The following is a 27,677-nucleotide window of genomic DNA, read 5'->3' as shown; positions in this document are numbered from 1 at the left end:
ATTTCCCACTCCACCTACCCATATAATATCCAGGATTAAATTCCAATTTAATCACATAATATTATCAAGATAAGTTAAGATTTTGATAAGCAAAGGCTCCAGGCTCCAGGCTCCAAGCTCCAGCACTATTATTGAACAACCAAGTCCACTAACAAAAATAACATAAAAAGGTGCATTGCATAAACCAGAAGAAGACTACACCGTTTATTGTTCTCTCGAAATACACATCAGAAGACACGTTAGCATACAACCATCTTTATTTTTGGTCATCAGGCAAGCCAACAGCATGGTAACAACCTGGACATGTACATATATTCTTGGTTTATGTTGGAAAGTTTATGCACATAAGTAAGCCAGATAGCTTGGTAAACAACTAGAATGCTACTTGAACACCAAGCAAGACCATCAACTGGGAAATGAACTCGGGATGCCCCGGCCATGCTGCTCCGGTTACTAAATTTCCATCAGTGAAGCAGCGATCGATCGGATTAGGTTCCAACCATGAAGCGCCCGCTAAGACAACGTTAAGCTTCACTGCTGGGTATGCAGTACATTTTCTTCCCTATTGCAACACATGAACAAACAAACATCAAGATCCAATAATGAAATTCAAGAAATGGGCGCACGGCCGTGTTTGTGAAATTGCAATTTAAGAAAGACTAAAAGCACCAAGATAATGTCAATTCATGCAGCAGAGGGGCTCCATTAATATCTTTGATGCCTTATTTCTTTTCCCTCTTTTGATCAAGCACTAATTCAAGAAAAGAGATGGTCAGGCAAGAAGTCAACAGTACAAAGACTAAAACAAGATCTACTTCCTGATCATTGCATTCCGATAATCTTGCAATAATCTAGTAGAAACTAATCAGTCAAAGCATTCTGTGAAATTTTTAACAACAGAAAATATCAAGTTGAGCTAATCCACGCACTGATAGGTTTCAGAAGGAAAGATGCCTACATTATGTTTGCATCGTAATATGTGATTTTAATCTAGTTTAGCCGCCACAACTTTGTTCTTTATGCCTCAGTAAGTATGGTTCTCTACTTCAAAAGATTTAGGATTCCTTTTGTTTTCCAAGAAATGCAAGACTATAATTAAGAGTAATCTTAATATGATGTAAATAATTGCAAACAGAATGAGATACAACAATAGTATTTTAGAGGAATTTTTATCACAGTTTTAATGCATTGCAGTTTCATAGGGGAGGTGGTTGCTCTATATATGGAAAACCACATCAGTGGCATCCCTCAGGGTCGAAGTTATAATTTTTTGCCCACTACCAACAACGATTGGAGCATGTACCTTCACCCTCCTACACATTCACGGCCCCCCAACCACGAGACCAATAACTGACTGACAACCATCAGGGTCAGCGTGATTTAAGAGTCTTGATGAGGTTTGGTCAATTCGGGGGATCATTTCTAGTGGCTGATACCCATCGGTTCGACCATTGTAAACCACTGGCAACCAACCAAAGGGGTTAGTGCCCACCGGTACGCAGAAGAAAACTAGATTCCACAGCAAATTGTTTAGTTCGTAAGTTATGAAGTGTAGATTGTTTTCCATTTCAATTGATTATAAGAGAATGAATCGAACATTTCATATCTATTGCTGCCAATTTAGTTGAGACATAGAAAAGACCAAACCTTACGTTTCATAATCCAAAAGGCTTATGATCACTTGGATACCCTACATGAATAAATTGCCATTCCTAATAATGGGCTAGTTGAGATAAAATAAAACTATCATTATAGTGAGTTCCTTCTTAAAGGATAATGTCAAGTTGTCAAAAAGACTACCTTGAGAACGTCAGCAGCAGATAAAATCTGCTGACCGTGGCAGATGGATGCAACTGGCTTCTTGGTCTCCATAAATTCCTTCACTATGGCAATGACTGACTTATCCAATGCCAAATATTCCGGAGCTCGACCTCCAGGTATAACAAGAGCATCATAACTTGAGGTGTCTAAACCTTCAAAGTTAGCAGTTAGAGTGAAATCATGGCCTGGCTTCTCACTATAAGTCTGGTCACCTTCAAAATCATGGACAGCAGTTGGGCAGGTATCACCAGCCTTCTTCTTGGGGCAAACCGCATCCACATGACATCCTAAAGCTTGAAGGGACTGAAATGGAACAGTTACCTCGTAATCTTCCATGAAATCCTGGATAAGAGACAAAAGAACAACTTAACATAGTTTGTAGAGAAAAAATCCAATAGCCGTGAGAGACCAATTTGATTCATGAGTTTGACTTGAATCAAAGAAAAAAAAAAAAGGCAATGATGCTCAGTAACTGCAAAAGACCAAGTTTTGACTTGTGTCAGGAACACACTATATATTAACTAAGTAATAGTTTACGACAGGAAATTCTTTAGAAGAGGAACCTCTTCCTTTTTATTTTAGAGGTACACAATGAAATGTTGGATCCCAAGCAGTCAATGTTGATCCATATGATTTATCAAAACAAGTAAGGAAACAAGCAATTGATTCCAGTACAAATCATTTAATTGTAGCCGTCATAAATCAGAAGCAGATTAACTTGCCTTCGCAATCCTTAATTGTTAGGCACCTACTAAGACGTAGAAGGACCAAGTGATCTTTGATCCTTACCCTAGTACTCTACATACTAATTACTCTAAGGCATAAGACTATTACATGCAAATGGCAACCTAACTGCCCCAGCCTTCAAAATATGTTTAGTATAAGAGGCTGCTTATGTAAGCTTTTCATTTAAAAACCAAAATCCATCACATATTTTAAGAATGTAACATTGACATACCACATATGTAAAGGCACATACAGTATAGGTGATCTTGGAAGTAAGACTTCTAAAAGGACTTCACCATAAACCATCAATTTCCAAGAAGACACCAAAATGCAACAACGTGGATGAAGTTATTAAGAAAACATTGTCATTTGCAAGGCCTATGAAAATCATTGCCTAATCTTGTACCCCTTTTTCCTTCTATGTAAAATTACAGATTAAGAGGTCAGTCTTCATAATTCCTTTGAGTTCCCAATACTTACGGATAAATACATCTGGATGTCATTACACATTACACACAAAAATATATGCTCATAATCATGGGTTCGGGTGCACAGTTGACCACTTTTGCCCATTATGTAATTTGCATGACATGTGTTTTACCTCTGCAATTTCAAACTATAGTCAATTAGCATGAGCTTCAAGGCAAAATGTAAGAAAGATGTCTAAAACCCGTGGATCAAGGCTAAATAATGAGTTTTCTAATCTGCTATTTCTAGCTTGAGCATATAAAAAACCTGGAACCTACCCCGCAAAGAAACAGGACCCTTTTGTCCGAGCCAGTTATGGTGCCTCCTAGTGCTTTCACAAAAAGCCGGATGAACTCGGGATGCCCTTCATATGTAGGAGCAGTAATGATATTACCATCAACAACACATGTTGACAAGGTTTCAGGTTCTACCCAATGAGCACCTGCAGCAATAAGTACAGGTCCCACAGGAGGGTATGCAGTGCACTTCCGACCTTTGACTGAGCCAGCAGCAGCCAAGATCAACTGTCCATGGCAGATAGAGGCAATTGGTTTTCCAGAGTTGGAAAATTTGCTGGCGAGGTCTAAAACAGCTTCATTCAAAGCAAGATATTCTGGAGCCCGTCCTCCCGGTAACATCAGGCCATCATATTTGGTAAATTCAATTTCATCAAATGTCGCATTGATTGCAAAGTTGTGACCGCGGGACTCGGAGTAAGTCTACAGCCATTATAAATGCAAAAGAAGAAACATTAGAAAGAAGGAAAATAGGAAAATAAAATTATATTATCAACTCCAAAAAGTTTAGAAGATCATATATAAATTATAAATTGTGACATACAAAAAGTAGCATACTCAATCATAAATAGCACTATTTATAGAAGAAGTAGATCATTTCATTTCTCCTTAACCTCTAACAACTCTTATACATCAAGTTAGTATTGTAATTATGCCACATAACTGCATGAAGACGAGACTTAAGATACCACATTAGTAACCGAACGCCATGTATTTTCTCACTTCCACCATAGCCTCATGTATGTTTAGTGTACATAGTTTTTGTTAGATGCATTCTCTTGCTAGCGTCAGCTGAAATTAGCTCAAAGTACAATTACCAACTGGGAATTTCAAGAAATGGGAAATGTGCTGAAAAGAAAGGAGCAGATTCTCAAAGGGACTGATTGGGAAATCAGGACTCGAGTAATGCGTGAAGAGAAATTTCAAGAAATCCGAAATAAATAGGGATCTGTGTTGCAGATGGGGGCTTCAAGATAGAATTATATGTGAATAAAGAAGTTAATCAGTTTGATTTGAAGGAGTCTCTAAAGTCTTTGTAGTTTGTTGTTTGTCTGTAGAAGGTGGTCTCAGTTTGTTGCAGTAGTAAATTTGTGCGCAGTAGCAGTAGGTAGTTGTGTCTCACAGGTGGTAAGTTTGTTTTAGTAAAATGATGCTCATTCATCCAAAAACAAATTTCTACAAATGGGGTTTATACAAGAACAAAGAGAACATGGCACAGGACAAGAAAAGGCAGAAATTTGAAGATGAAAAATCTCATAGAACAAGAACCCAAAAACTTAAATACAAAAACAGAGAAAAATAAAAATAACAGAGAGTGAGAGAGAGACCTGATGACCAGAAGACTGATGAACGGCAGTGCGGCAGATATCGCCGGCCTTCTTACCGGGGCACACGGCATCAACAGAGATTCCAAATGCCTGCAACGCTTGAAAAGGAACCATCGCCTGCAATCAAAAATCACACTGCAAGACATTAATCCCATACACCAATTCAAAGAACAGAGCTACTTACAGAGAGCAGTTAAAGTAAAGGGTATCGCCGGGTTCGGAAGATGCCTCGTAGTCTTCCATGTAGTCACCGCACAGTAGCAGAACTCTTTTCTGGGCCATCGGATTCAGTCTTTCCACGGCGAGACAGAGAGATGGGGATGATTTGTGTGGCGGACTTGACGTCCGGATGAGTGAAGTTGACACTATATATAGAAAATGTCATTGGAAAATAATAAATAAAAAAGAGAAATTTTTGCATTTTCTTATGTTTATCTGGCCTATATTTTTGTTGGAGATACTGAGATAGCATATTTCATCTGTTTTCTGTAATTGTTTTTAGTTAAGAGTGAATATAACATGTCACCTCGACAAAAATGCACATTTCTCGGCTAGAGATAAAAAACTGTGGGGGCTCGCTCCTCGGCTCCCTCCTCCTTTTCTCCTCCCCATATTCCCATCTTCTTCCCTCTCCCTCCTCTTTTTGTTTTTTCCTTTCTTTTTTCAATTTATCTTTTTGATTTTTCCGATCAATCCAATTATTCCAGTTATTCATTTGCTTATGTTGCGCTGCCTCCATCCGCCCTCCACCGTGTTGTGCCGTTCTTCGTCTCCAAGAATCGGTTGGGCTTTAGATTTAGTATTTCTAAACTAAATTTAGTCTCCTCAACTGATTTCGTTGCTCATTAGTGCAAAACAGGTTCATATATTCTTGTCCACTACGCACTGGTCAGTGCGCTTCGCCTCCGCTATTGTAGCTGTTTGCTGGTTTTTAATGTGTTTTTTTTAATAAGGATTTGATTTCTCCCTACATCTGCTTTCATGAGTAATCTTTGGATCTTTTGGGTTAAGTTTTTATCCTACCCTTTAGGTCAAGGAAGATTAGTTTTGTTGTGAGGGTTTTGCTCTTATGGCCAAAAAAATAAAAGTTGAGAATATAAATTACCTATGTATTAGATTGAGTCTGCCTAGAGCAGATCTATTTTATAACTGAAGTTTGGATATAAGTTAACGGATGTTGAAGTCATAAATATGACTTGATTGTAAGATTTTTATGTTTGTTTTTATGACGTTATAACCTCATAACCTTGACTATGATTTATTATAACTTTATGCTCTCTAATGTAAATATTTTATGTTCTTGATTTTTTTTCAATGAATTAATATGAAAGATTTCCATAAAAATAAAAACACATTTGTCTTTAAAAAAAAAATGGTCAAAAGGTTTTCATTCATAAAATATGATCTTTAAAGTTTCTATAAAAAATAATACAATCATTTTTTTATTTTTGCTTTTATCTCTTATCACATGAATACAGATTTGTATTACGCTATTATTTTTTATTTTTTTATGGGCTGACAGACTGGGACGCCATTAAGTACTCACCGAAGAGTTCCGGAAACGTCTGGACTGAAGCCAACACGTTGCAGTTGTTCCTTCATTTTTTTGAAGTATTTTCTGAGCACGTCGTAGTTGCTCTGTGAAGATGTGGTGGCAGATGCCGATCTCGCTTTGGTTTGATTTTATCCGATTTATTCATCCAAAAAATATCTGGCTTTGATTCTGTTTCTATTTTTTTTTTTTTTATAGATTATTTATTTATTTTTAAGTAGATTTTTTATTTTCCAGGCATTTATTTGATCTTATCTCTTTGGGCTTTTGCGTTTTGCGTGTTAGGCCCGTTTAAAATTGCGTTTGAGTAGTTTAAAAGTGTTTTTAACATTCAAAAAGTTCGTTTAAATAAAATAATATTGATTAAAGTCCACTTAACCCTCTCAAACTAGCACTTCAATAATAATTTATCCTCAAACTATCAATTACGACAATTTACCTCTCAAACTACCAAAACAATAACAATGTACCTCAATGCTAGCAAAATGACGGTGAAAATTACCCCTATAGAATTTTTAATCACAACGTACACGCACTTCTCATAAATTTTTTGAAAGCATTTTCAATTGCTCATTAATGATGTATGCATTAAGCCATTAACGGTGAGAAAGACGACCACTATAATTTGCATGCTAATGAAAAATTATCTGTTGTCCTGCTCTCTAATTGTTGTTAAGAGTCCGTGATCTGTTGCTGCCATGAGGAACCTCTCAGTGGTCACCCCTATCTTCTTCTTATTCTGCCTTGTTTGTCATGATATCTCTTCAGTCTCGACTTCCACGTACACCTCGTTACACCGCTGCATGCTGATAATATTGCCATCAACTGTGGCACTCGTGGCAACACAACGGCTGTATATGGATAAGCGCGAGTGGATTGGAGACATACATTCCAAATTCACTTCCATAGAAGAAGCTGATCTCAAATCTGTTGCCTCTACAGCCCTACGCATAGACCACTCAGCAGACACGGTCCCTTAATTACTTGACTGCCCGTTTATCTTATTCCCAATTCATGTACCAGTTTCTTGTCACTCCTGGCCCCAAATTCGTTCGATCGGTTCTACTTTAACCCGGTTCCTTACTTGGGTTTTGTAGGGTCTCAATACTTTTTCACTGTCAAAGCCGGCTCATTCACCTTACTTGGGAACTTCCGTGCTTCCATCCATGCTAATTCCTTGAGAGAAGATAAAACTCTTTATAAGGAGTTCTGCATTAACGTGAAAAAGGATCAAAATTTGAATTTAACATTCATCCCAATATCTCCAAGGAGTACTAGTTCTAGTAAGTCGTTGTATGCTTTTATTAATGGAATTGAGATTGTCTCCATGCCAACCAACTATCGGTTTTATTTTGAACTACCTGCACACAGGCCTGAAGCAACCAATTATCCACCGTGACGTGATCAAAGACCAACAATATTCTGTCGAACGACAAATGGGTGGCCAAGGTTTTAGATTTCGGGTTGTTCAAAACGGGTCAGGATAACACGGCGGTCACTACCTTGGTAGAAGGCACGTGGGGGTATTTGGATCCAGATTATGTACGCCGTCGGCAACTAACGGAAAAATCTGATGTGTACTCCTTTCGCGTTGTGTTATTTGAAGTATTATGTGCCTGAAAAGCACTGGATAAAAGAGTCGAGACCGAGCAATATATGGCACTTGGCCAACTGGGTCGAAAACACACTGAGAGAGAGACCATAGGTGGAATTATTGATCCCAATTTAAAGGGAAAGATAGCGCCGGTCCCAGTGTTTCAAAGTATACGTGGAGGTTGCAAAGAGCTGTGTGCGTGATCAGGCGATCCAACGGCCCACAATGAATGATGTGATGGAAAAGCTCAGATTTGCGTTGGAGCTGCAGGAGAATGCGGACGCCATGAAGGAGAAAATCAACCGTGAGGACGCAGTGTGATTGAGGTCGTCTGCCATCACTTTTGCTTTTTTAGGCTACATTGTTGGAGATATATATCCAAGGAACTTTATTCTGTACACATGACTATGTATTTACATATATAGTCTGACATGTTAATATATATATATATATACGGGTTAATAATTGCCCCTTTTTTGTGGATGAGATTAAAAAAAAAAAAAGTCTTTAATTCCCACTGTCCAGCCAACGGTGAAGAAGAGGAAAAAGATCTATGGGAATATTGCTTCCTATAAGAAATCAACTAAATTTTGTTATAATATGAGCGCAAGTATTTGCTTCTGTAGGGACATATGACAGTAGTTGGAGAAAGTGAAGAATACTGCTCCTTGTGCTGGATGGCCGGCCAAAATTACAGTGAGAGAATCACCCCCACAAAATTATAAAGGCGTTGCTTTTGGCAAATTCATTGCTGCTTAAAATATGTCTCCGGCCTCATACAGAAAGTTGATCAAATGATCGACTTTGCCAAAAGCAATGCCTTTTTCTAAAGCCTATATATGTTCATCAAATTAATTGTTTCTTTTAGTCTTGACGGTCCTATCTTCTGTATTATATATTATGGATATACTTTTTTTTGTTAGGAACTGTAGAAATACTTTTTTGACTATTATAATTGCTATAATTATTTTTATTATTATTATCTTTAGTAGATATCATATTCCACGTTAACCTTTTAATAACAAAAAGGCATTATATATGTTTGCAGTTTGGCACATGAATCCTTCTTGTCTACATTGTACGGATCCAAGTAAACTGAATTATTTGACAATAGCTTCAAGGTTTCTGCGTGCATACTCTTAATACCGTGCCTAACAACAATGAGCAATATAGAATTGAAAAGAGAGATTAAGAAATTGTCGAAATACATATTTATTATTTAACGTGGTTCGGCAATGTATCTAGCTATGTCCACAGAGAGTGCAGCTATATTTTGCTATTAATGATTCAGGATTACATTATAACATATATATATATATAGGAAAAACCTTAAACTCTAATTATATAGACGTATTTTGAAAATTCTTAAAATACCCCGTACCATAAGAGACGTTGCCCCTGCGCCCCACAACCTAATCATTCCCCTGCAAACTTAACTAAAAAAAAAACTCACTTCAACGACCACCTATGTTGTTGCTGATAGAAAAATATTAGCACAGCATATATGTTGTCGTTCATGTTCGACCCAAAATAAAATTAAAAAGAAAAAAAAGCGTGAAACTCACATCAACGACAACACGTATGTAAGTCATTGTTGATATTGAAGCTAAAAAAACATACTTTATATTTGAGACGAAATGACATTGTCACTTATACAAGTATACTAGCGACATGACGTCGTCACTAATACACATTTGATTTACTATTTTATTTATTAAATCCAAAAATTCATTTTCTTTTAGCATTTATTTTTTTTCTGGGTGCTGCAAAGAGGACATTATAATAATTTAGGTATAAGTTTGAAGGATGTAAATAAAGTTTCACTCCAAAAAATAATAAAATTCAACCCTTTTTTTCTCTCTAATTTTTTGCCAACTATCTATAGGACGGCCGGACCACTAAAAACAATTGATAGAGGTGGCTGGTCCACCATAAGCTGTTTTGGGGTGATTTGACTTATCCAAAAAGTTGCTTTACGGATAGTTGACCGCCCTCGAACTACCATATGCGGTAGTCTAGCTAGCCATCCCCAGACGTTGTTTAAAGGGTTGCTAACAACCCTTAAAACTATTTTAATATAGTCCGACTACTCGTATAAATATCCAGAATATCCAGAATCAAATTCAAATTTAATCACATAATATTACCAAGAAAAGTTAAGAACTTGATAAGCAAAGGCTCCAGCACTATTATTGAACAACCAAGTCCACTAAAAAAAAAAAAAAGTCCACTAACAAAAATAACATAAAAAGGTGCATTGCATAAACCAGAAGAAGACTACACCGTTTATTGTTCTCTCGAAATACACATCAGAAGACACGTTAGCATACAACCATCTTTATTTTTGGTCATCAAGCAAGCCAACAGCATGGTAACAACCAGGACATGTATATATATATTCTTGATTTATGTTGGAAAGTGTATGCACATAAGTAAGCCAGAGAGCTTGGTAAACAACTAGAATGCTACTTGAACACCAAGCAAGACCATCAACTGGGAAATGAACTCAGGATGCCCCGGCCATGCTGCTCCGGTTACTAAATTTCCATCAGTGAAGCAACGATCGATCGGATTAGGTTCCAACCATGTAGCACCTGCTAAGACAACGTTAAGCTTCACTGCTGGGTATGCAGTACATTTTCTTCCCTATTGCAACAAAATGAACAAACAAACATCAAGATCCAATAATGAAATTCAAGAAATGGGCGCACGGCCATGTTTGTGAAATTGCAATTGACAATAACAAAGACCAAAAGCACCAAGATAATGTCAATTCATGCAGCAGAGGGGCTCCATTAATATCTTTGATGCCTTACTTCATTTCCCTCTTTTGGTCAAGCACTAATTCAAGAAAAGAGATGGTCAGGCAAGAAGTCAACAGTACAAAGACTAAAACAAGATCTACTTCCTGATCATTGCATTCCGATAATCTTGCAATAATCTAGTCGAAACTAATCAGTCAAAGCATTCTGTGAAATTTTTAACAGAAAATATCAAGTTGAGCTAATCCATACACTGATAGGTTTCAGAAGGAAAGATGCCTGCATTGTGTTTGCATCGTAATATGTGATTTTAATCTAGTTTAGCCGCCACAACTTTGTTCTTTATGCCAAAGTAAGTATGGTTCTCTACATCAAAAGATTTAGGATTCCTTTTGTTTTCCAAGAAATGCAAGACTATAATTAAGAGTAATCTTAATATGATGTAAATAATTGCAAACAGAACGAGATACAACAATAGTATTTTAAAGGAATCTTTATCACAGTTTTAATGCATTGCAGTTTCATAGGGGAGGTCGTTGCTCTATATACGGAAAACCACATCGGTGGCATTCCTCAAGGTCAAAGTTGTAATTTTTTGCCCACTACCACCAACGATCGGAGCATGTACCTTCACCTTCCTACACATTCACGGCCCCCCAACCACGAGACCAATAACTGACTGACAACCATCAGGGTCTGTGTGATTCAAGAGTCTTGATGAGGTTTGGTCAATTTGGGGGATCATTTCTAGTGGCCGATACCCATCGGTTCGACCATTGTAAACCACTGGCAACCAACCAAAGGGGTTAGTGCCCACCCGTAAGCAGAAGAAAACTAGAATCCATAGCAAATTGTTTAGTTCATAAGTTATAGTGTCGATTGTTTTCCATTTCAATTGATAATAATAGCATGAATCGAACATTTCATATCTATTGCTACCAATTCAGTTGACATAGAAAAGACCAAACCTTACGTTTCATAATCCAAAAGGCTTATGATCACTTGGATACCTTATATGAATAACTTGCCATTCCTAATAATGGACCGGTTGAGATAAAATAAAACGAGACCATCATTATAGTGAGTTCCTTCTTAAAGGATAATGTCAATTGTCAAAAAGACTACCTTGAGAACGTCAGCAGCAGATAAAATCTGCTGACCGTGGCAGATGGATGCAACTGGCTTCTTGGTCTCCATAAATTCCTTCACTATGGCAATGACTGACTTATCCAATGCCAAATATTCCGGAGCTCGACCTCCAGGTATAACAAGAGCATCATAACTTGAGGTGTCTAAACCTTCAAAGTTAGCAGTTAGAGTGAAATCATGGCCTGGCTTCTCACTATAAGTCTGGTCACCTTCAAAATCATGGACAGCAGTTGGGCAGGTATCACCAGCCTTCTTCTTGGGGCAAACCGCATCCACATGACATCCTAAAGCTTGAAGGGACTGAAAAGGAACAGCTACCTCGTAATCTTCCATGAAATCCTGGATAAGAGACAAAAGAACAACTTAACATAGAGAAATAATCCAATAGCCGTGAGAGACCAATTTGATTCATGAGTTTGACTTTAATCAAAGAAAAAAAAAAGGCAATGATGCTCAGTAACTGCAAAAGACCAAGTTTTGACTTGTATCAGGAATACACTATATATTAACTAAGTAATAGTTTACGACAGGAAATTCTTTACAAGAGGAACCTCTTCCTTTTTATATTAGAGGTACAGATGAAATGTTGGATCCCAAAGAGTCAATCTTGATCCATATGATTTATCAAAACAACTAAGGAAACAAGCAATTGATTCCAGTAAAAATCATTTAATTGTAGCCGTCATAAATCCGAAGTAGATTAACTTGCCTTCGCAATCCTTAATTGTTAGGCAACTACTAAGACATAGAAGCACCAAGTGATCTTTGATCCTTACCCTCGTACTCTACATACTAATTACTCTAAGGCATTAGACTATTACATGCAACTGGCAACCTAGTTGCCCCAGCCTTCAAAATATGTTTAGAATAAGAGGCTGCTTATGTAAGCTTTTCATTTAAAAATCAAAATGCATCACGTATTTTAAGAATGTAACATCAACATATGGAAAGGCACATAGTATAGGTGATTTTGGAAGACTTCTTAAAGGACTTCACCATAAACCATCAATTTCCAAGAAGACACCAAAATGCAACAATGTGTATGAAGATATTAAGAAAACATTTTCTTTTGCAAGGCCAACAAAAATCATTGCCTAATCTTGTACCCCTTTTTCCTTCTATGTAAAATTACAGATTAAGAGGTCAGTCTTCATAATTCCTTTGAATTCCCAATACTTATGGATAAATACATCTGGATGTCATTACACATTACACGCAAAAACATATGCTCATAATCATGGGTTCGGGCGCACAGTTGACCACTTCTGCCCATTATGTAATTTGCATGACATGAGTTTTACCTCTGCAATTTCAAACTATAGTCAATTAGCATGAACTTCAAGGCAAGATGTAAGAAAGATGTCTAAAACCCATGGATCAAGGCTAAATAATGAGTTTTCTAATCTGCTATTTCTAGCTTGAGCATATAAAAAACCTGGAACCTACCCCGCAAAGAAACAGGACCCTTTTGTCCGAGCCAGTTATGGTGCCTCCTAGTGCTTTCACAAAATGCCGGATGTACTCGGGATGCCCTTTATACATAGGAGCAGTAATGATATTACCATCAACAACACATGTTGACAAGGTTTCAGGTTCTACCCAATGAGCACCTGCAGCAATAAGTACAGGTCTCACAAAAGGGTATGCAGTGCACATCCGACCTTTGACCAAGCCAGCAGCTGCCAATATCAACTGTCCATGGCAGATAGAGGCAATTGGTTTTCCAGAGTTGGAAAATTTGCTGACGAGATCTAAAACAGCTTCATTCAAAGCAAGATATTCTGGAGCCCGTCCTCCTGGTAACATCAGGCCATCATATTTGGTAAATTCAATTTCATCAAATGTCGCATTGATTGCAAAGTTGTGACCGCGGGACTCAGAATTAGTCTACAGCCATTACAAATGCAAAAGAACAAACATTAGAAATAAGGAAAATGGGAAAATACAATTATATTATCAACTCCAAAACAATTTAGAAGATCATATATAAATTATAAATTGCCACATAAAAAAAGTAGCATATTTAATCATAAATAGTACTCTTTATAGAAGAAGTAGATCATTTCATTTCTCCTTAACATCTAACAACTCTTATACATCAAGTTAGTATTGTCATTATGCCACATAACTACATGAAAACGAAACTTAAGGTACCACATTAGTGACCAAACGCCATGTATTTTGTCACTTCCACCATAGCCGCATGTATGTTTAGAGTACATAGTTTTTATTAGATGCATTCTCTTGCTAGCGTCAGCTGAAATTAGCTCACAGTAGAATTACCAACTGGGAATTTCAAGAAATGGGCAATGTGCTAAAAACAGAGGAGCAGATTCTCAAAGGGACTGATTGGGAAATCAGGACTCGAGTAATGCGTGCAAGGAAATTCAATAAATCCGAAATAAATAGGGTTCTGTGTTGCAGATGGGGACTTCAAGATAGAATTATATGTAAATAAAGCTGTTAATCAGTTTGATTTGAAGGAGTCTCTAATGTCTTTGTAGTTTGTTGTTTGTCTGTAGGAGGTGGTTTCAGGCTGTGGCAGTAGTAAATTTGTGCACAGTAGCAGTAGGTAGTTGTGTGTCACAAGTGGTAAGGTTTGTTTTAGTAAAATGATGCTCATTCATCCAAAAACAAATTTCTACAAATGGGGTTTATACAAGAACAAAGAGAACATGGCAGAGGACAAGAAAATGCAGAAATTTGAAGATGCAAAATCTCATAGAACAAGAACCCAAAAACTTAAATACAAAAACAGAGAAAAATAAAAGCAACAGAGTGTGTGAGAGAGAGAGAGACCTGATGACCAGAAGACTGCTGAACGGCAGTGCGGCAGATATCGCCGGCCTTCTTACCGGGGCACACGGCGTCTACAGAGACTCCAAATGCCTGCAAGGCTTGAAAAGGAACCATCGCCTGCAATCAAAAATACACTGCAAGACATTAATCCCATACACCTATTCAAAGAACAGAGCTACTTAAAGAGAGCAGATAAAGTAAAGGGTATCGCCGGGTTCAGAAGATGCCTCGTAGTCTTCCATGTAGTCACCGCACAATAGCAGAACTCTTTTCTGGGCCATCGGATTCAGTCTTTCCACGGCGAGACAGAAAGATGGGGATGATTTGTGTAGCGGACTAGTCGTTCTGATGAGTGAAGTTGACCCGATATATAGAAAATGTCATTGGAAAATGAAAAAAAAAAAATGAAATGCTTCTTTGCTTTTTTCTTGTGTTTATAGCGCCTATATTTTTGTAGAGATAGCATATTTCATCTATTTTTAGTAATTTTCTAATTAGAGTGAATATAACATGTCATCCGGACAAAAATGCACATTTCTCTTTTTTTTAAAAAAAAAAATTAAGGTTTAACTTATTTATTTTTTGTTCTTTTAAGTTTTACTTTATGATATTTTTTATCATAGCCTAAGGCCGTAAACGAGTCGAGCTTGAATGAGCTAGGGCTATCAAAGCTCGGCTCATTTAAAAATTTCACGAACTCGAGCTCAAACTGAGCTCATGCCGAGCTCTAAAATTTAAGCTCGGCTCGTCTCACCAAGGAAAATTCCTTGTGTGAGCCGAGCTCGAGCTCACCTAGTAGTCCATTCGATCCGGGCGAGTCGAGTCGAGCCCACAAACGGCTCATTTAATAATCGAGTCGAGCACGAACCGAACTTTATCGAGTCGATCCCAAGCAAGTTCACAGGTAGTTTTGTTCGTTTACAACCCTAATTATAGGTACCTACGAAGATGGTAATTCCATCTAAATTTCGTCTAAAATTTAACTTGTAAGCACCAATAACAAATTGATACATATCTATATAATTAATTAAAAAATAATAATTTTTTAAATAAAATTTTCTATAAAATATGATCTTTAAAGTTTCTATAAAAAAAATAATACAATCATTTTTTTTTTTTTTTTGCTTTTATCTCTTATCACAAGAATACAGATTTGTATTATGCTATTATTTTTTATTTTTTTATGGGCTGACAAACTAGGCTGCCATTCAGTACTCACCGAAGAGTTTGGAAAACGTCTGGACTGAAGCCAACACGTTGCATTGTTCCTTTTTTTTTTTTTTTGAGTTTTTTTTGAGCACAACGTCGTTTCTCGTGAAAATGTGGCGGCAGATGGCGATCTCGCTTTGATCCTATTAAAACGCTTTTATAAAGGGAAAAATATAAAAAAAAAAACCTCATAAACTACCAGGTGTTTTCGATTTAGCCTCCTAATATTTCAAAAGTGATAAAGTAGCTTCTCAAATTATCAAATTATTGCATTTTGGCAACTCTGTTAGTCAAAACTATCAGTTTGGATGAAAATTCAAAACGATGTCATTTTGTTGAGGGGTTACTTTATCACTTTATGAACATTAGGGGGCTAAAATAAAAACGACCGGTAGTTTGGATGGTTTTTTTATATTTTTTTCAATTTTTTTTTCATGAAAGGGCATTGTAGTAACCTACCCATAATAAAACGACGTCGTTTTGCAGTTTCCGTTCAAACTGACGGTTTTGACTAACAGAGTAGTCAAAATGCAATAATTTAATAGTTTACGGACTATTTTATTACTTTTGAAACATTAAGAGGCTAAATAAAAAATAACTGATAATTTAAGAGACTTTTTTATATTTTTCCCTTTTATAAATGAGCGTTTGTATTTTGTAATCTCCTTTGAGCAGGATAGCCTGCATATCCTCCCTTCTCTCCTTCCATATCTACCTGTTTTTCTAAAAACTGTCAGAATGCTTGTTACTTGTTGCTTGCTTTCAATTTCATTTTCATAAATTTTTATGCTTTTGTTGACAATTGATGATTTTTGACTCTTTAAATATTATAATTTCAAAGGGCGGTTGGCCACCCTAATAGCCTATTTGAGGGGGCTAAATCATTCCTTTTACCAATAAAAATTGGTTTCTATCAAGTCTTAATAGTCATTCAAGCCGCCTTCTTTTTTTTCTTTATTTACTATCGCGATTGGAATCATTCATTTGCCTTTGCCTATGGGTCTATGGGTGGCCTTGAGGTGGCCAGCAGCCACCCATGAGATGAGTTTTTCTTTAAGGATCAAGAAAAAATATATATATTTTTTTTAAAAAAAAAAAGGATTTTACAGGAAAATGTTGTTCCATTTATGGGGATATTGGAGTAGGTACGGACACATTGCAAATTATATATATATATATATATATATATATATAATTATATTAAAGTAGCATTAAAAGGGCTAAGGAGTTGGCATATTTGTCATACCAAGCGTGAGAACAATTATGTTTGCACATGGGTTAGCTAAGGCTGCGACCAAACAAGTCATAAATTAGAGTAGTGATTTAGTGAACACCGGCATGCATGAACAATGTGTAAGCCGATGTTCATATATTATAAAATATTATTAAAATAATATTTAAACAATAAAAAAAATAATATATATATATATATATATATATATATATATATGAACACCAGTGTGCACACTGTTTATGTACACCGGTGTTCACTAAATCACTACTCCATAAATTAATAGGGTATGGATGTAAGAAATTCTTAGTTGTATGTATCAGGTTATATATTAGGAGCAATATGATCTGCTATATTAGAGCAATCTGCTCTAAAAAAGTCATATTGCTCATATTTTAGAAATTGACAGTTTGACACAATAACAAACCTTATTCATGTGTTGGACAAAGTTTTTTTTAATTGATTTGGTCCGAATAATTCAATATATAGTGCTTTTGTTTTACTTTATGGTCGAAACAAAAAGGAGCTTGATCCCTTTTCTGGTCTGCTGCTCTCAAATTGTTCGAGTGAGTGAGATCTCTTGCTCCCATGACTATGAGGAACCTCTTAGTGCTCACCCCTATCTTCTTCTTATTCTGCCTTCTTTCTCATCTCTTCCCTCTCTACTTCTACTACACCTCCTTACGTCGCTGTTGATAATATTGCCCTCAACTGCGGCACTTCTGGCAACTCTAAGGATAGGGATCACCGCGAGTGGACCGGAGACATTGACTCCAAATTCGCTCCCATAGAAGAACCCAATCACAAATCTACAATTTCTGAAGCGAAACGCCACGACTACTTGAACGCTGTCCCCTACAAGACTGCCCGTGTATCTTCTTCCCAATTCACGTACGTGTTTCCGGTCACCGGGCCTGGCCCCAAATTCGTTCGCTTGCACTTCTACCCGGATTCTTACTCGGGTTTTGATAACTCTACCGACTTTTTCACTGTCAAAGCCGGTTCGTTCACCTTACTTACAAACTTCAGTGCTTCACTTGCTAAGTCGTCCTCGGACGAAAGCACTCTTTCTAAAGAGTTCTGCATCAACGTGGAAGAGGATAGAAAGTTGGATGTAAAATTCATCCCATCTCCGAGTAATTCTGGTAAATTCTATGCTTTTATTAATGGAATTGAGATTGTCTCCATGCCAAACCACCTCTACTATGTGGCAGACGGTCCTGCCGTCCCTTATTACGTCGGCCAAGGTTCTCAATTCCCCATTGACTACAAGATGGCACTCGAGAAGGTTGTTCGATTAAACGTGGGCGGGGGCTACATTTCACCGGTGGGAGATACTGGCATGTTTAGAGAATGGTCCCAGGACGATAACTATTCATTGGTTGGACGTGTAATCCCTCATGAAACGTTTTTGAAACCCATATACTCGATCATACCAAGTTACACTGCACCAGATGATGTCTATAAGACCGCAGCGACAATGGGTCTAAACCAAACCCATAACTTGCTTTCTAATTTGACGTGGAGATTACCCGTTGATTCTGGATTCAATTATCTGGTGAGGCTCCATTTCTGCCAAATGTTCTGCGAAATTGTCTGCCAAACTAACATAACGAAAGTCGGCGAAAGGCCATTCATTATCTATATAGACAATAAGATAGCCGACGACAGGGCTGATGTACTTTTGTGGAGCAAAAGGAGCGAGACACCGGTGTACCGGGACTATGTGGTAAGGATTCAAAACAAGGCTCATCTCTTCGTTGATCTACACCCAAAACAAGATTCCTTTGCGATCAACGATGTCATTCTAAATGGTATGGAGATGTTCAAATTGAGCAACTCTGATGGAAACCTTGCCGTTGCCGGACCCTATCCTGAAAGTTTGCCCTCTCCACCGCCGGCTCAACAATTTGCTTCAACAGACAAAACAATAATCATTGCCATTGGGAGTGGTGCATGCTTAGTTGTGCTCACTCTAGTGAATTTCATGGTTCATTGGACAGACAAAGAAGAGTCAACAAGGACAAGAGCCTCGTCACTGCCGGAAGAGCTATGCCGCCGCTTCTCACTAGACGAAATCAAAACAGCAACCCACAACTTCCATGAAGAATTAATCATTGGCGTCGGTGGCTTTGGCAACGTATATAAGGGTCTCATTGACGACGGTACATTGACGGTGGCGATCAAGCGCTTGAACCCGGAGTCAAAACAAGGTCTCCGTGAGTTCTGGACAGAGATCGAGATGCTCTCTCTCCTTCGCCACATCCACCTCGTCTCTCTCATCGGATTCTGCAACGAGGAGAGCGAGATGATCCTCGTCTACGACTACATGACCAACGGGACTCTCCGCCACCACCTCTATGAAACCCCAAACCATCCCCTCTCGTGGAAACAAAGGCTCAAGATTTGCATCGGAGCGGCGTCTGGTTTAAACTACCTGCACACAGGCCTGAAGCAACCAATTATCCACCGTGACGTGAAGACCAATAATATTCTGTTGAACGACAAATGGGTGGCGAAGGTTTCAGATTTCGGGTTGTCCAAAACGGGTCAGGATAACACAGCGGTTACTACCTTGGTAAAAGGCACGTGGGGGTATTTGGATCCAGATTATATGCGGCGTCGGCAACTAACGGAAAAATCTGATGTATACTCCTTTGGCGTTGTGTTATTTGAAGTATTATGTGCCCGAAAAGCACTAGATAAAAAAGTCGAGACCGAGCAGTGGCACTTGGCCAACTGGGCCCGAAAATGCATTGAGAAGGAGACCATCGGTGGAATTATTGATCCCAATCTAAAGGGCAAGATAGCTCCCCAGTGTTTCCAGGTATACGTGGAGGTTGCAGAGAGCTGTGTGCGTGATCAGGCGATCCAACGGCCCACAATGAATGATGTGATGGAAAAGCTCAGATTTGCGTTGGAGCTGCAGGAGAATGCGGACGCCGTGAATGAGAAAATCAACCCTGGTGGCGAGCATAGCTACTCGGAGATAGGATCATTCCGTCTTGTGGGTACCACTGGTGTTTCTCAAAACAATAATGTTTACGGTGAACACATGTTAGAAATGGATAGTGGGACCGAGCCAACCACGACTTGATTGACCTACCCAAGTCTTCATTTTGATACTATCACGACTCAAGATGCCTTGCAGGACACCAGAGACTCTAAAGTCTAAAGCTTGGTTACATGTTTTTCCAAGTGTGGGGTAGTTCTTCTATGAAGGTTTGATTGGCTTGGAAAAAGTACCCCCCCAAAAAAAAAAAAAAAAAAAAAAGGTTGTATGATAGGATGAGCGTGATTGAGGTCGTTTGCCATCATCATGCACTTTTGCTTTTTTAGGCTATGTTGGAGAAATCCAAGGAACTTTATTCTGTACACATGACTATGTATTTTGCTTAAATATTTTTTTTTCCTTCTTATGAACAATGTATGATTGGTTTACAGAATTACAGCTTAATTACTATGAAAAACTTTTATGTAGGATGATCACTATATAAGTCTAGCTAGTTATTAAGAATTACTAAGTATAGGGTTATATACAGGTTAATAATAGCCCCTTTTTTGGGGATGAGATAAAAATAAATAAATGAAAATAAAAATAAAAATACAGTCTTTAATTCCCACTGTCCAGCCAACCGTGAAGAAGATCGAGGAAAAAGATCCATGGGAATATTGCTTCCTAATAAACCACATAGCTAGGCAACCAAATTTCGTTATAGTATTTGCTCCTGTAGGGACAAATTACAGTAGTTGGAGAATGTGAAGAATATTGCTCCTTGTGCTGGATGGCCAAAATTACAGTGAGAGAATCACCCCCACAAAATTATAAAGGCATTGCTTTCGTCAAAGTCATTGCTGCTTAAAATATTTCTCCGGCCCGGCAATTGGACGGGACATCGCATTAATCAACATCAACTCATAGAGAAAGTTGATCAAATGACTTTGCCTAAAGCAATGCCTTTTTCTAAAGCCCATGTTCATCAAATTAATTGTTTCTTTTAGTCTTGACGTTCCTATATATCTTCTGTCTTATTATGGATATACTTTTTTTTAGGAACTGTAGAAATACTTTTTGACTATTATAATGGCTAAAATTATTTTTATTATTATTATCTTTAGTAGATATCATATTCCACATTAACCTTTTAATAACAAAAAGGCATTATATATGTTGGCAGTTTGGCACATGAATCCTTCTTGTCTACATTGTACGGATCCAAGTAAACTGAATTATTTAACAATGGCTTCAAGGTTTCTGCATGCATTCGGTTGATATTGTGCACAATAATGATGAACAATATAAAATTAAAAAGAGAAATTAAGAAATAGTCAAAACATAGATTTAACATGGTTCGACAATGTGTCTACGTCTATAAAGAGTGCGGCTATATTTTGCTATTAATGATTTAGGGTTACATCATAACATATATATAAAAAAAACTATAAACCCTAATTGTACGGACCTATTTTAAAAATTTTCAAAATATCTCTCACCGTATTGTGGGGGCACCCCCACAACCTATTCATTCCCATGCAAACTTAATTAAAAAAAAAAAAAAAAACCTCACTTCAACGACCACCTATGTTGTTGCTGGTAGAAAAATATTAGCAAAACATACATGTTGTCGTTCATGTTCGACCCAAAATAAAATTAAAAAGAAAAAAGAAAAAAAAAAAGCATGAAACGCACATCAACGACGAAACGCATGCAAGTCATTGTTGATGTTGAAGCTAAAAAAAACATACTTTATATTGGAGACGAAATGACATTGTCACTTATATAAGTATACTAGCGACATGTCGTCGTCACTAATATACATTTGATTTACTATTTTATTTATTAAATCCAAAATTTTATTTTCTTTTAGCATTTTTTTTTCCTGGGTGTTGCAAAGAGGACATTACATAATTTGAGTGTAAGTTTGAAGGAGGTAAGTGCAGTTTCACTCCAAAAAATAATAAAATTCAACCCTTTTTTTCTCTCTAATTTTTTGCCAACTATTTATGAGGTGGCCGGACCACCAAAAACAATTGATGAAGGTGGCTGGTCCACCATAAGCTATTTTGGAGTGATTTGACTTATTTAAAAAGTTGCTTTAAGGATAGTTGACCATCCTCAAACTACCATATGCGGTAGTCTAGCTAGCCATCCCCATACGTTGTTTAAGGGGTTGCCGACAACCCTTAAAACTGTTTTAATATAGTCCGATTACTCATAGCCAATTATGGAATTAGCTAACCACTTCAAAACAATTTTAGGAGTGATTCAATCGGATTAAAATTCATTACAATTAACTGTCTAAATTGCTTGTGAGAAAACCTACATGAGATTCACCTACTCAAGTAGGTGGCCAAATAACCTAAAATTTATTTGAACAATAAAATTTCATACTTACACTAAATAAATAATTGTGGTGAATCTTTATCTAATTTCCCACTCCCTTTTGCCTTAGATTTTATTTTTCATTTTATACCGACCGTATTTAGACACGTGGCCCATTCTCCCGGAGCTTTTCGTTAGGAATTGCACGACTTGCATTTGGATCCCCTTCGGTCCATTTGGATTAGAGGGGAGTCAGTTTTCGTTAAAGAAGGAAGGGGGTGGTTTTATTATCTAGTTGGGAATGCGTGGGGTGTCAGGATGATATTGAATGCTCAACAACCCACCTAATCGAGATGTCACTAAATTAATGAGCAGTTATAGTCGTCCAGTGGATGAAGTCTGGGCCTCCGGCTTAGCAGAGTCCTCCAAATTACCCAAAGAGAAGGAGAAGAAAAGCATGTTGGGGGAGAAGAGATCGGCTACCTCTACCATGGACATCATGGGGCAAAGAGCTCCCGTGGAGGACGGGAGCGCCAGCGGCATGCGCACTGCAGAGACAATGCTGCGTCTGGTCCCCATGGCTCTCTCCGTCGCGGCACTTGTTGTCATGCTCAAGAACTCTCAGACCAACGACTTCGGTTCCCTTTCCTACTCCGACCTTGGAGCCTTCAGGTACGATCCTATATATGCCCTATTTATTATTATTATTATTAAACTTTTATTTTTTTGATATTCAAATGTCTGTCTTTTAATTGGGAACATTATTAAAAATCAGAATTCATTTGTAGCGTTTGTTAGATTACCAAAAAGAACAGTAGCTAACAAATGAAACAAAAATAAAAAAGGTAAAAATGAAACTGATTTATATATGAAACAGTAGTATATGCAGGTGTTTGATGATGATCTTATTATATATCATCGTATTTGAGCAGCCGCTATATATCTGCATGTCCTAAAAATATACAGCCGCGTTCTTTTTTCTATTTTGGTCTATGTTAAATACATGAAACTACCAAGTAAAGAAACTAGTCGCTCGATCTCTTGTGAACTTTTTCTTCCCTCTAGTGATCGTCTTCACTCCCCTAGCTAGTGCGTGTGCCCTGAAACCTCCTCCAATATTCTCCGGCTCCCCTCCTAGCCCGCCTCCCCTTCTGCCTCTCTCTCTCTCTCTCTTTCTCTCTCTCTGTGTGTCCTAGCTCTTCAATATCTCTCTAGACAGTCCACGAAGACTGTTGGATCTAGATATGACGTTTTCCTGAGTCAATTGCAGGGCACATAATGTGTAGTACTCTTCTTTAATGGATTTGGTCTAATCGTTTTCAGTATTCTCTTCCTTGCTATAATTACGGTCTAATCGTTTTCAGTGGCTTCGGTCTAATCATTTTGACATTTTCAGTATTATCTTCCTTGCTATAATTAAATCTCAAGTTAATTTCCTTGACCCTGCTGTAAAAATTAATTTTTTTCGAACAACCCATTCTCTTGACTGCCTAAAAACTGCTCGTTTTAATTTGCTACCCTTCTTAGTTTATTTGTCGATAAGACAATGAACCGACCATTTATTTAATTAGCCCATTATCATGTTTTTTTAATGGCTTTGGTCTAGTTGTCTCAGTATTATCTTCCTAATTCCGAAAATATGGTTTAATAAGTAATTAATGAGGAGAAAAACTATTCATTTCTCTTTTCCCTGCTCCCTCGGTACGGAACAAGATTTTTTTAATGTAGAGGTTCATAAATAATTAAATAAATACATAAATACAAAGAATAATAAAAAGCTAATAATCATGTAGCTATTTAGGGAGTGAAAAAGCCATGACATAGGAAATAATTTTTTTTAAAAAAATTTAGAATTTCCAAAAACTCCAACCTTAAGAGGTAGGTCCGCCCCTGCTTGCTCCATTAAATTATTTTGAAATTAGCTTAGTACTGTTATTAAGAGAAATGGAAAATACTGGACCATCAAATACGAGGATATATAATAGAGCTGATTTTCATATTGATTATGCAGGTACTTGGTGAACGCCAATGGAATTTGTGCTGGCTATTCCCTTCTTTCAGCCATCGTTGTAGCCATGCCTCGCCCCTCCACCATGCCCCGTGCATGGACCTTCTTCTTCCTTGACCAGGTTGGTTGATTTCCATTTTCCAATACCTCATACTTAAAATTCACAACAAAGCTGCAATAACCCATTAATTAATTATTGCTGTCTATATGTTAATTAATGCTCCTAGATGCTCACCTACATAATTCTGGCTGCCGGAGCTGTGTCGTCGGAGATGTTGTACCTGGCATACAAGGGAGACACAGCCATTACCTGGAGTGCAGCTTGTGGCTCTTTCGACGGATTCTGCCGCAAGGCCACCGCATCCGTAGCCATCACATTCGTTGCAGTGGTTTGCTATACACTGCTTTCACTCATTTCATCCTATAAACTTTTCAGCAAATATGATGCGCCGGCGGCCAACCCCGTTGCTCCCTGTCGAGGCTGACCACAATTATATTGCATGCTTTCTCTTTGTAATTAATCCTACTGTTTCTGTGCATGCATGCATATTATGTTGCTTAATTTTGGAGCTTTAACATATGGGACTGACCTGAAAATCTCAGGCCTATTTGCAATAAGAATACTTAATCTTTTCATTTCAGAAATAAGAGTTTTAGTCAAATTGGATTTGTTAAATGGTATGTATACATGTGAGCGGAAAAGATTAAATAAATGTTAGAAGTATGAGTTATTAATATAATATAGTTAATGGATCTAAACTCATAATTAAGCTTTAAACTTTTTATTTAAGTGGCAACTCATAATTAAGCTTTAAACTTTTTAGTTAAGTGGCATTCAATATGTTATCAATCCAAAAGTTGATGATTACTAGCTATAGGGGTGGGCATGGGTCGGATATTTAGCATTTCTGATACACAACCCGCATGGTGCAAATGTTGAAAATATGACTCGAGACCCGGATATAGGTTTCAGGTTTTGCGGGTTTAGGTAGTGCCAAGTTCCAAAAAACAATATACAAACTTAACTCACAAGAGAAATTTACACAAACACTAAAAACACTCAGACAAATAAAGGCACTGATCTCTTTCTTGAATCTTCTTTGTCTTCGTAAAAAAGGGCAGTGTAATACTAATACTTGAAATGGCGCAACAATCGTGGAGGTGGAGCAGCGCAGTGGAGAGAGAGGGAGAAGAGGTGCAAACAAGAGAGGGGGGAGATGCAAATGATAGAGAGAGAGAGAGGAAGGCGTAGAATCACAAATGAGAGAGAGAGGGGCGCGAGATAGAGTTAGGAATTATGGTTATGTTTTATTTTTATGTTCATGTGGAGGCAGGTTGAAGCAGTTCGGAATGGATATCCGCATAAACAAAAATTTCATAACCACACTTGCCCCGCATAAGGTGGCAAAAACTCAACCCCTTTTTACAATTTTAACCCTAAAATCCGGTCTATGTGGGTCAGGTAGTGCGGGTTTTACTCACCTCTAATTACTATTATAGTTATCTAGAATATAATATTACGACACTTAAAACTTTTTAAATTACCAATGGTGAAAAAAATAAAAAAAGATCCATAGCAAGTCTCCTTCGATGGCTCCGAGAAGTTTCTTTACTAGTGTCGTCATCCGTTGAACAAAGTCGTACAATGGCAAGTTGGACCACACTCTTAGTATTTGATCTGACCGGAGACGTTGAATTGTAAGCCGATAATGATCGGCTTCATTACATGATTAAGAGCGAGAGAGACTTGGGCAATGGACATGACATTCTTCAATGCTCGACGGCCCACTTAACAACGTGTTGAACTAGGTTTGGGCGGGGTGTGCCAGGCCCGTGCAATAGTGCAACGCATGGGCGACGCTCGAAGGCCCCAATAGCAAGCTATTGTGGTGGGCCTTCCCCCCAAAAAAATTAATTTAATATCATGTGACCCGATGAGCCACGTATCAGATATTAAACTGATAAGAACAGATACTACACTTGATCTTAGCCAAAAGGCCGAGAAAGGTATGCTTTGTTCAGCATCTTCGTCTTTGTTTTATAGCCGGTGTTCACTTGCCGTTGCCCTTAATTCTTTCGGTGTGGGACTTCATAAACTTCTGAGCACCCATTTCAAAGACCAACATGTGCGAAGTTGCACATCTTGGGCATCAAACCCATTTGTTTCGTTGGTCCCGTGCACCACCAAATTAAATTCCCCTTCCCTGTTGAGCATTTATAAGAATCCAAATGGCAATCAAGGCTTTTGGCCACTGAAAAAAGAACAAGAAAGTTGCATCTATAGAAAGTTTTCCTTGGAAGTCTCAAAATTACTCAACAATCAACTGAAAGGTAAAAACCTATTAGCCATTATAGAAAGATGATTCAAAGTCACCAACTACATGAAGAAAATGACACCATCACCATCAGATCCCAACTTGTGGTACAAAGGTACCAAAATTTTACAAAAGAAAACTATTAAGAAGTCTAAAACCCATCAAATCCAAACATTCCTTTTACTTATTCAAAATCCCAACTAACAGAGGCAAGAACAGGCACATTGATCAACACCATTGATCAATTAAAGAAGCAGTCTGACCCCGAATGAAAGAGTGGAGACCATGAGCCCCATCAAAGCCAAGAAGCCATATTTCCCTAAAGTGAGACGCTTCTGGGGATCGCCTGTGGCGTAGCCTTTGAAGTAGAAATATCGGCTCACTGTGTAAACCAAACCAAGCGCAGCGCACGTGCAAGGATGTCTCATCCCTCCTAGTATCATCAGCATGAAAAACATGGGCATCATCTCCAGCGAGTTCTGATGCCCTCTCTGCACGCGGACATGAATTTATTCAATTAATCCATCAAATTAATCACAACCCAGAAAAGAATTACTCCTAATAAACATCAAATGGGGGTTCTCAATTCTCAAATCAAACCTGAACACAGTTGAAGAGCTTTGCATCTTTGTTTTCAGATTCTGAAGCGTAGAGGGTTGGATATGGCACCTTGAACCTGTAGACATTTACAACAAAAACAAAATTTTCTCCCTAAGAAAACGAAAGGAATTGCTTTGACGAGGAACAACATGGGTTAATCAAACAAAAAACAACAACAAAAGATTTGAGGGGGCATAGTAGAATTACTGTTTGCGGGCTTTGCCAACTTGGGCACCCATCCACAAGTTGAGAAAGCAGTAGAAAACGAGAACAATGGCCACATAGCCGTATTCCTTAGGCAGCACCAATTCCACTCCGCCCATTTTTCTCTGTTCCGATCTGAGATGAAGATATGCTAGCTATTGACTTTTGTGGTGTTTGAGAATATGGAGATAGATAATCCAGAGGTGGGGTGTGGTTATAAATGGGCTTCTTTGCTTCTGTGTGGGCTTTCACACTACGGGTCGTGGAGTTTCTTGTAGGTTCGGCTACTTTT

The 27,677-nt window shown here is 37.9% G+C and overlaps 4 protein-coding genes, 1 non-coding gene and 1 pseudogene across 8 annotated transcripts; 2 read left to right on the top strand and 4 right to left on the bottom strand.

The window, feature by feature from the left end:
* Positions 1 to 158: 158 nt before the first annotated feature.
* LOC132180382 (protein DJ-1 homolog D-like) lies at positions 159 to 5,183 on the bottom strand. Of its 2 annotated transcripts, XM_059593183.1 has the most exons (6): positions 5,166 to 5,183; positions 4,868 to 5,004; positions 4,640 to 4,756; positions 3,294 to 3,734; positions 1,801 to 2,163; positions 159 to 562 (listed from the first exon to the last, which is right to left on the bottom strand). In XM_059593183.1, exons 2-6 carry the CDS (start codon positions 4,919 to 4,921, stop codon positions 374 to 376), a joined length of 1,164 nt encoding a protein of 387 aa, XP_059449166.1. In that variant the 5' UTR covers positions 4,922 to 5,004; positions 5,166 to 5,183; the 3' UTR covers positions 159 to 373. The 2 variants fall into 2 exon arrangements, with proteins under 2 accessions (XP_059449166.1, XP_059449165.1); XM_059593182.1 differs by lacking the exon at positions 5,166 to 5,183 and having other exon boundaries at positions 4,868 to 5,038.
* A 4,833-nt stretch (positions 5,184 to 10,016) lies between these two features.
* On the bottom strand, positions 10,017 to 14,886 carry LOC132183198 (protein DJ-1 homolog D-like). 3 transcript variants are annotated; one of them, XM_059596602.1, is made up of 5 exons: positions 14,723 to 14,886; positions 14,496 to 14,612; positions 13,143 to 13,583; positions 11,673 to 12,035; positions 10,017 to 10,379 (listed from the first exon to the last, which is right to left on the bottom strand). In XM_059596602.1, the coding sequence occupies exons 1-5, from the start codon at positions 14,774 to 14,776 to the stop codon at positions 10,323 to 10,325; spliced, it is 1,032 nt and encodes a 343-aa protein (XP_059452585.1). In that variant the 5' UTR covers positions 14,777 to 14,886; the 3' UTR covers positions 10,017 to 10,322. The 3 variants fall into 3 exon arrangements, with proteins under 3 accessions (XP_059452585.1, XP_059452584.1, XP_059452586.1); XM_059596601.1 differs by having other exon boundaries at positions 10,017 to 10,431; positions 14,723 to 14,885; XM_059596603.1 differs by lacking the exon at positions 10,017 to 10,379 and adding an exon at positions 10,446 to 10,626.
* A 2,643-nt stretch (positions 14,887 to 17,529) lies between these two features.
* LOC132182127 (receptor-like protein kinase FERONIA) lies at positions 17,530 to 20,110 on the top strand (annotated as a pseudogene).
* Positions 20,111 to 22,610: 2,500 nt separating this feature from the next.
* LOC132182311 (CASP-like protein F16) lies at positions 22,611 to 24,942 on the top strand. The gene is made up of 3 exons (XM_059595516.1): positions 22,611 to 22,930; positions 24,270 to 24,387; positions 24,494 to 24,942. Exons 1-3 carry the CDS (start codon positions 22,626 to 22,628, stop codon positions 24,749 to 24,751), a joined length of 681 nt encoding a protein of 226 aa, XP_059451499.1. The 5' UTR covers positions 22,611 to 22,625; the 3' UTR covers positions 24,752 to 24,942.
* Positions 24,943 to 26,081: 1,139 nt separating this feature from the next.
* LOC132183451 (U2 spliceosomal RNA) lies at positions 26,082 to 26,277 on the bottom strand. Its single transcript, XR_009440424.1, has one exon. It is a non-coding gene; the product is annotated as a U2 spliceosomal RNA (small nuclear RNA).
* Positions 26,278 to 26,588: 311 nt separating this feature from the next.
* Positions 26,589 to 27,648, bottom strand: LOC132182389 (uncharacterized). The gene is made up of 3 exons (XM_059595624.1): positions 27,389 to 27,648; positions 27,182 to 27,257; positions 26,589 to 27,072 (listed from the first exon to the last, which is right to left on the bottom strand). The coding sequence occupies exons 1-3, from the start codon at positions 27,502 to 27,504 to the stop codon at positions 26,827 to 26,829; spliced, it is 438 nt and encodes a 145-aa protein (XP_059451607.1). The 5' UTR covers positions 27,505 to 27,648; the 3' UTR covers positions 26,589 to 26,826.
* Between the last annotated feature and the right edge of the window lie 29 nt (positions 27,649 to 27,677).

Source organism: Corylus avellana, chromosome ca5 (genome assembly GCF_901000735.1).
Source record: "Corylus avellana chromosome ca5, CavTom2PMs-1.0".
NCBI classification, from domain to species: Eukaryota; Viridiplantae; Streptophyta; class Magnoliopsida; order Fagales; family Betulaceae; genus Corylus; species Corylus avellana.
This window is presented reverse-complemented; position numbering and strand designations above follow the sequence as displayed.

What these genes read in the sequence shown, in the direction of transcription:
- LOC132183198 (XM_059596601.1), bottom strand. Translation starts at nt 14,776, where the DNA reads ATGGCCCAGAAAAGAGTTCTGCTATTGTGCGGTGACTACATGGAAGAC. An exon ending in ACTACATGGAAGACTACGAG is followed by an intron (nt 14,613 to 14,722) that starts GCATCTTCTGAA and finishes TTTTGATTGCAG; the next exon opens with GCGATGGTTCCTTTTCAAGC. An exon ending in GGGTCCTGTTTCTTTGCGGG is followed by an intron (nt 12,036 to 13,142) that starts GTAGGTTCCAGG and finishes TCTCTTATCCAG; the next exon opens with GATTTCATGGAAGATTACGA.
- LOC132180382 (XM_059593183.1), bottom strand. Translation starts at nt 4,921, where the DNA reads ATGGCCCAGAAAAGAGTTCTGCTACTGTGCGGTGACTACATGGAAGAC. An exon ending in ACTACATGGAAGACTACGAG is followed by an intron (nt 4,757 to 4,867) that starts GCATCTTCCGAA and finishes TTTTGATTGCAG; the next exon opens with GCGATGGTTCCTTTTCAAGC. An exon ending in ATCAGTCTTCTGGTCATCAG is followed by an intron (nt 3,735 to 4,639) that starts GTCTCTCTCTCA and finishes TAATGGCTGTAG; the next exon opens with ACTTACTCCGAGTCCCGCGG.
- LOC132182389 (XM_059595624.1), bottom strand. Translation starts at nt 27,504, where the DNA reads ATGGGCGGAGTGGAATTGGTGCTGCCTAAGGAATACGGCTATGTGGCC. An exon ending in GTTGGCAAAGCCCGCAAACA is followed by an intron (nt 27,258 to 27,388) that starts GTAATTCTACTA and finishes AAATGTCTACAG; the next exon opens with GTTCAAGGTGCCATATCCAA. An exon ending in AGCTCTTCAACTGTGTTCAG is followed by an intron (nt 27,073 to 27,181) that starts GTTTGATTTGAG and finishes GTCCGCGTGCAG; the next exon opens with AGAGGGCATCAGAACTCGCT.
- LOC132182311 (XM_059595516.1), top strand. Translation starts at nt 22,626, where the DNA reads ATGAGCAGTTATAGTCGTCCAGTGGATGAAGTCTGGGCCTCCGGCTTA. An exon ending in TCCGACCTTGGAGCCTTCAG is followed by an intron (nt 22,931 to 24,269) that starts GTACGATCCTAT and finishes TTGATTATGCAG; the next exon opens with GTACTTGGTGAACGCCAATG. An exon ending in CCTTCTTCTTCCTTGACCAG is followed by an intron (nt 24,388 to 24,493) that starts GTTGGTTGATTT and finishes TAATGCTCCTAG; the next exon opens with ATGCTCACCTACATAATTCT.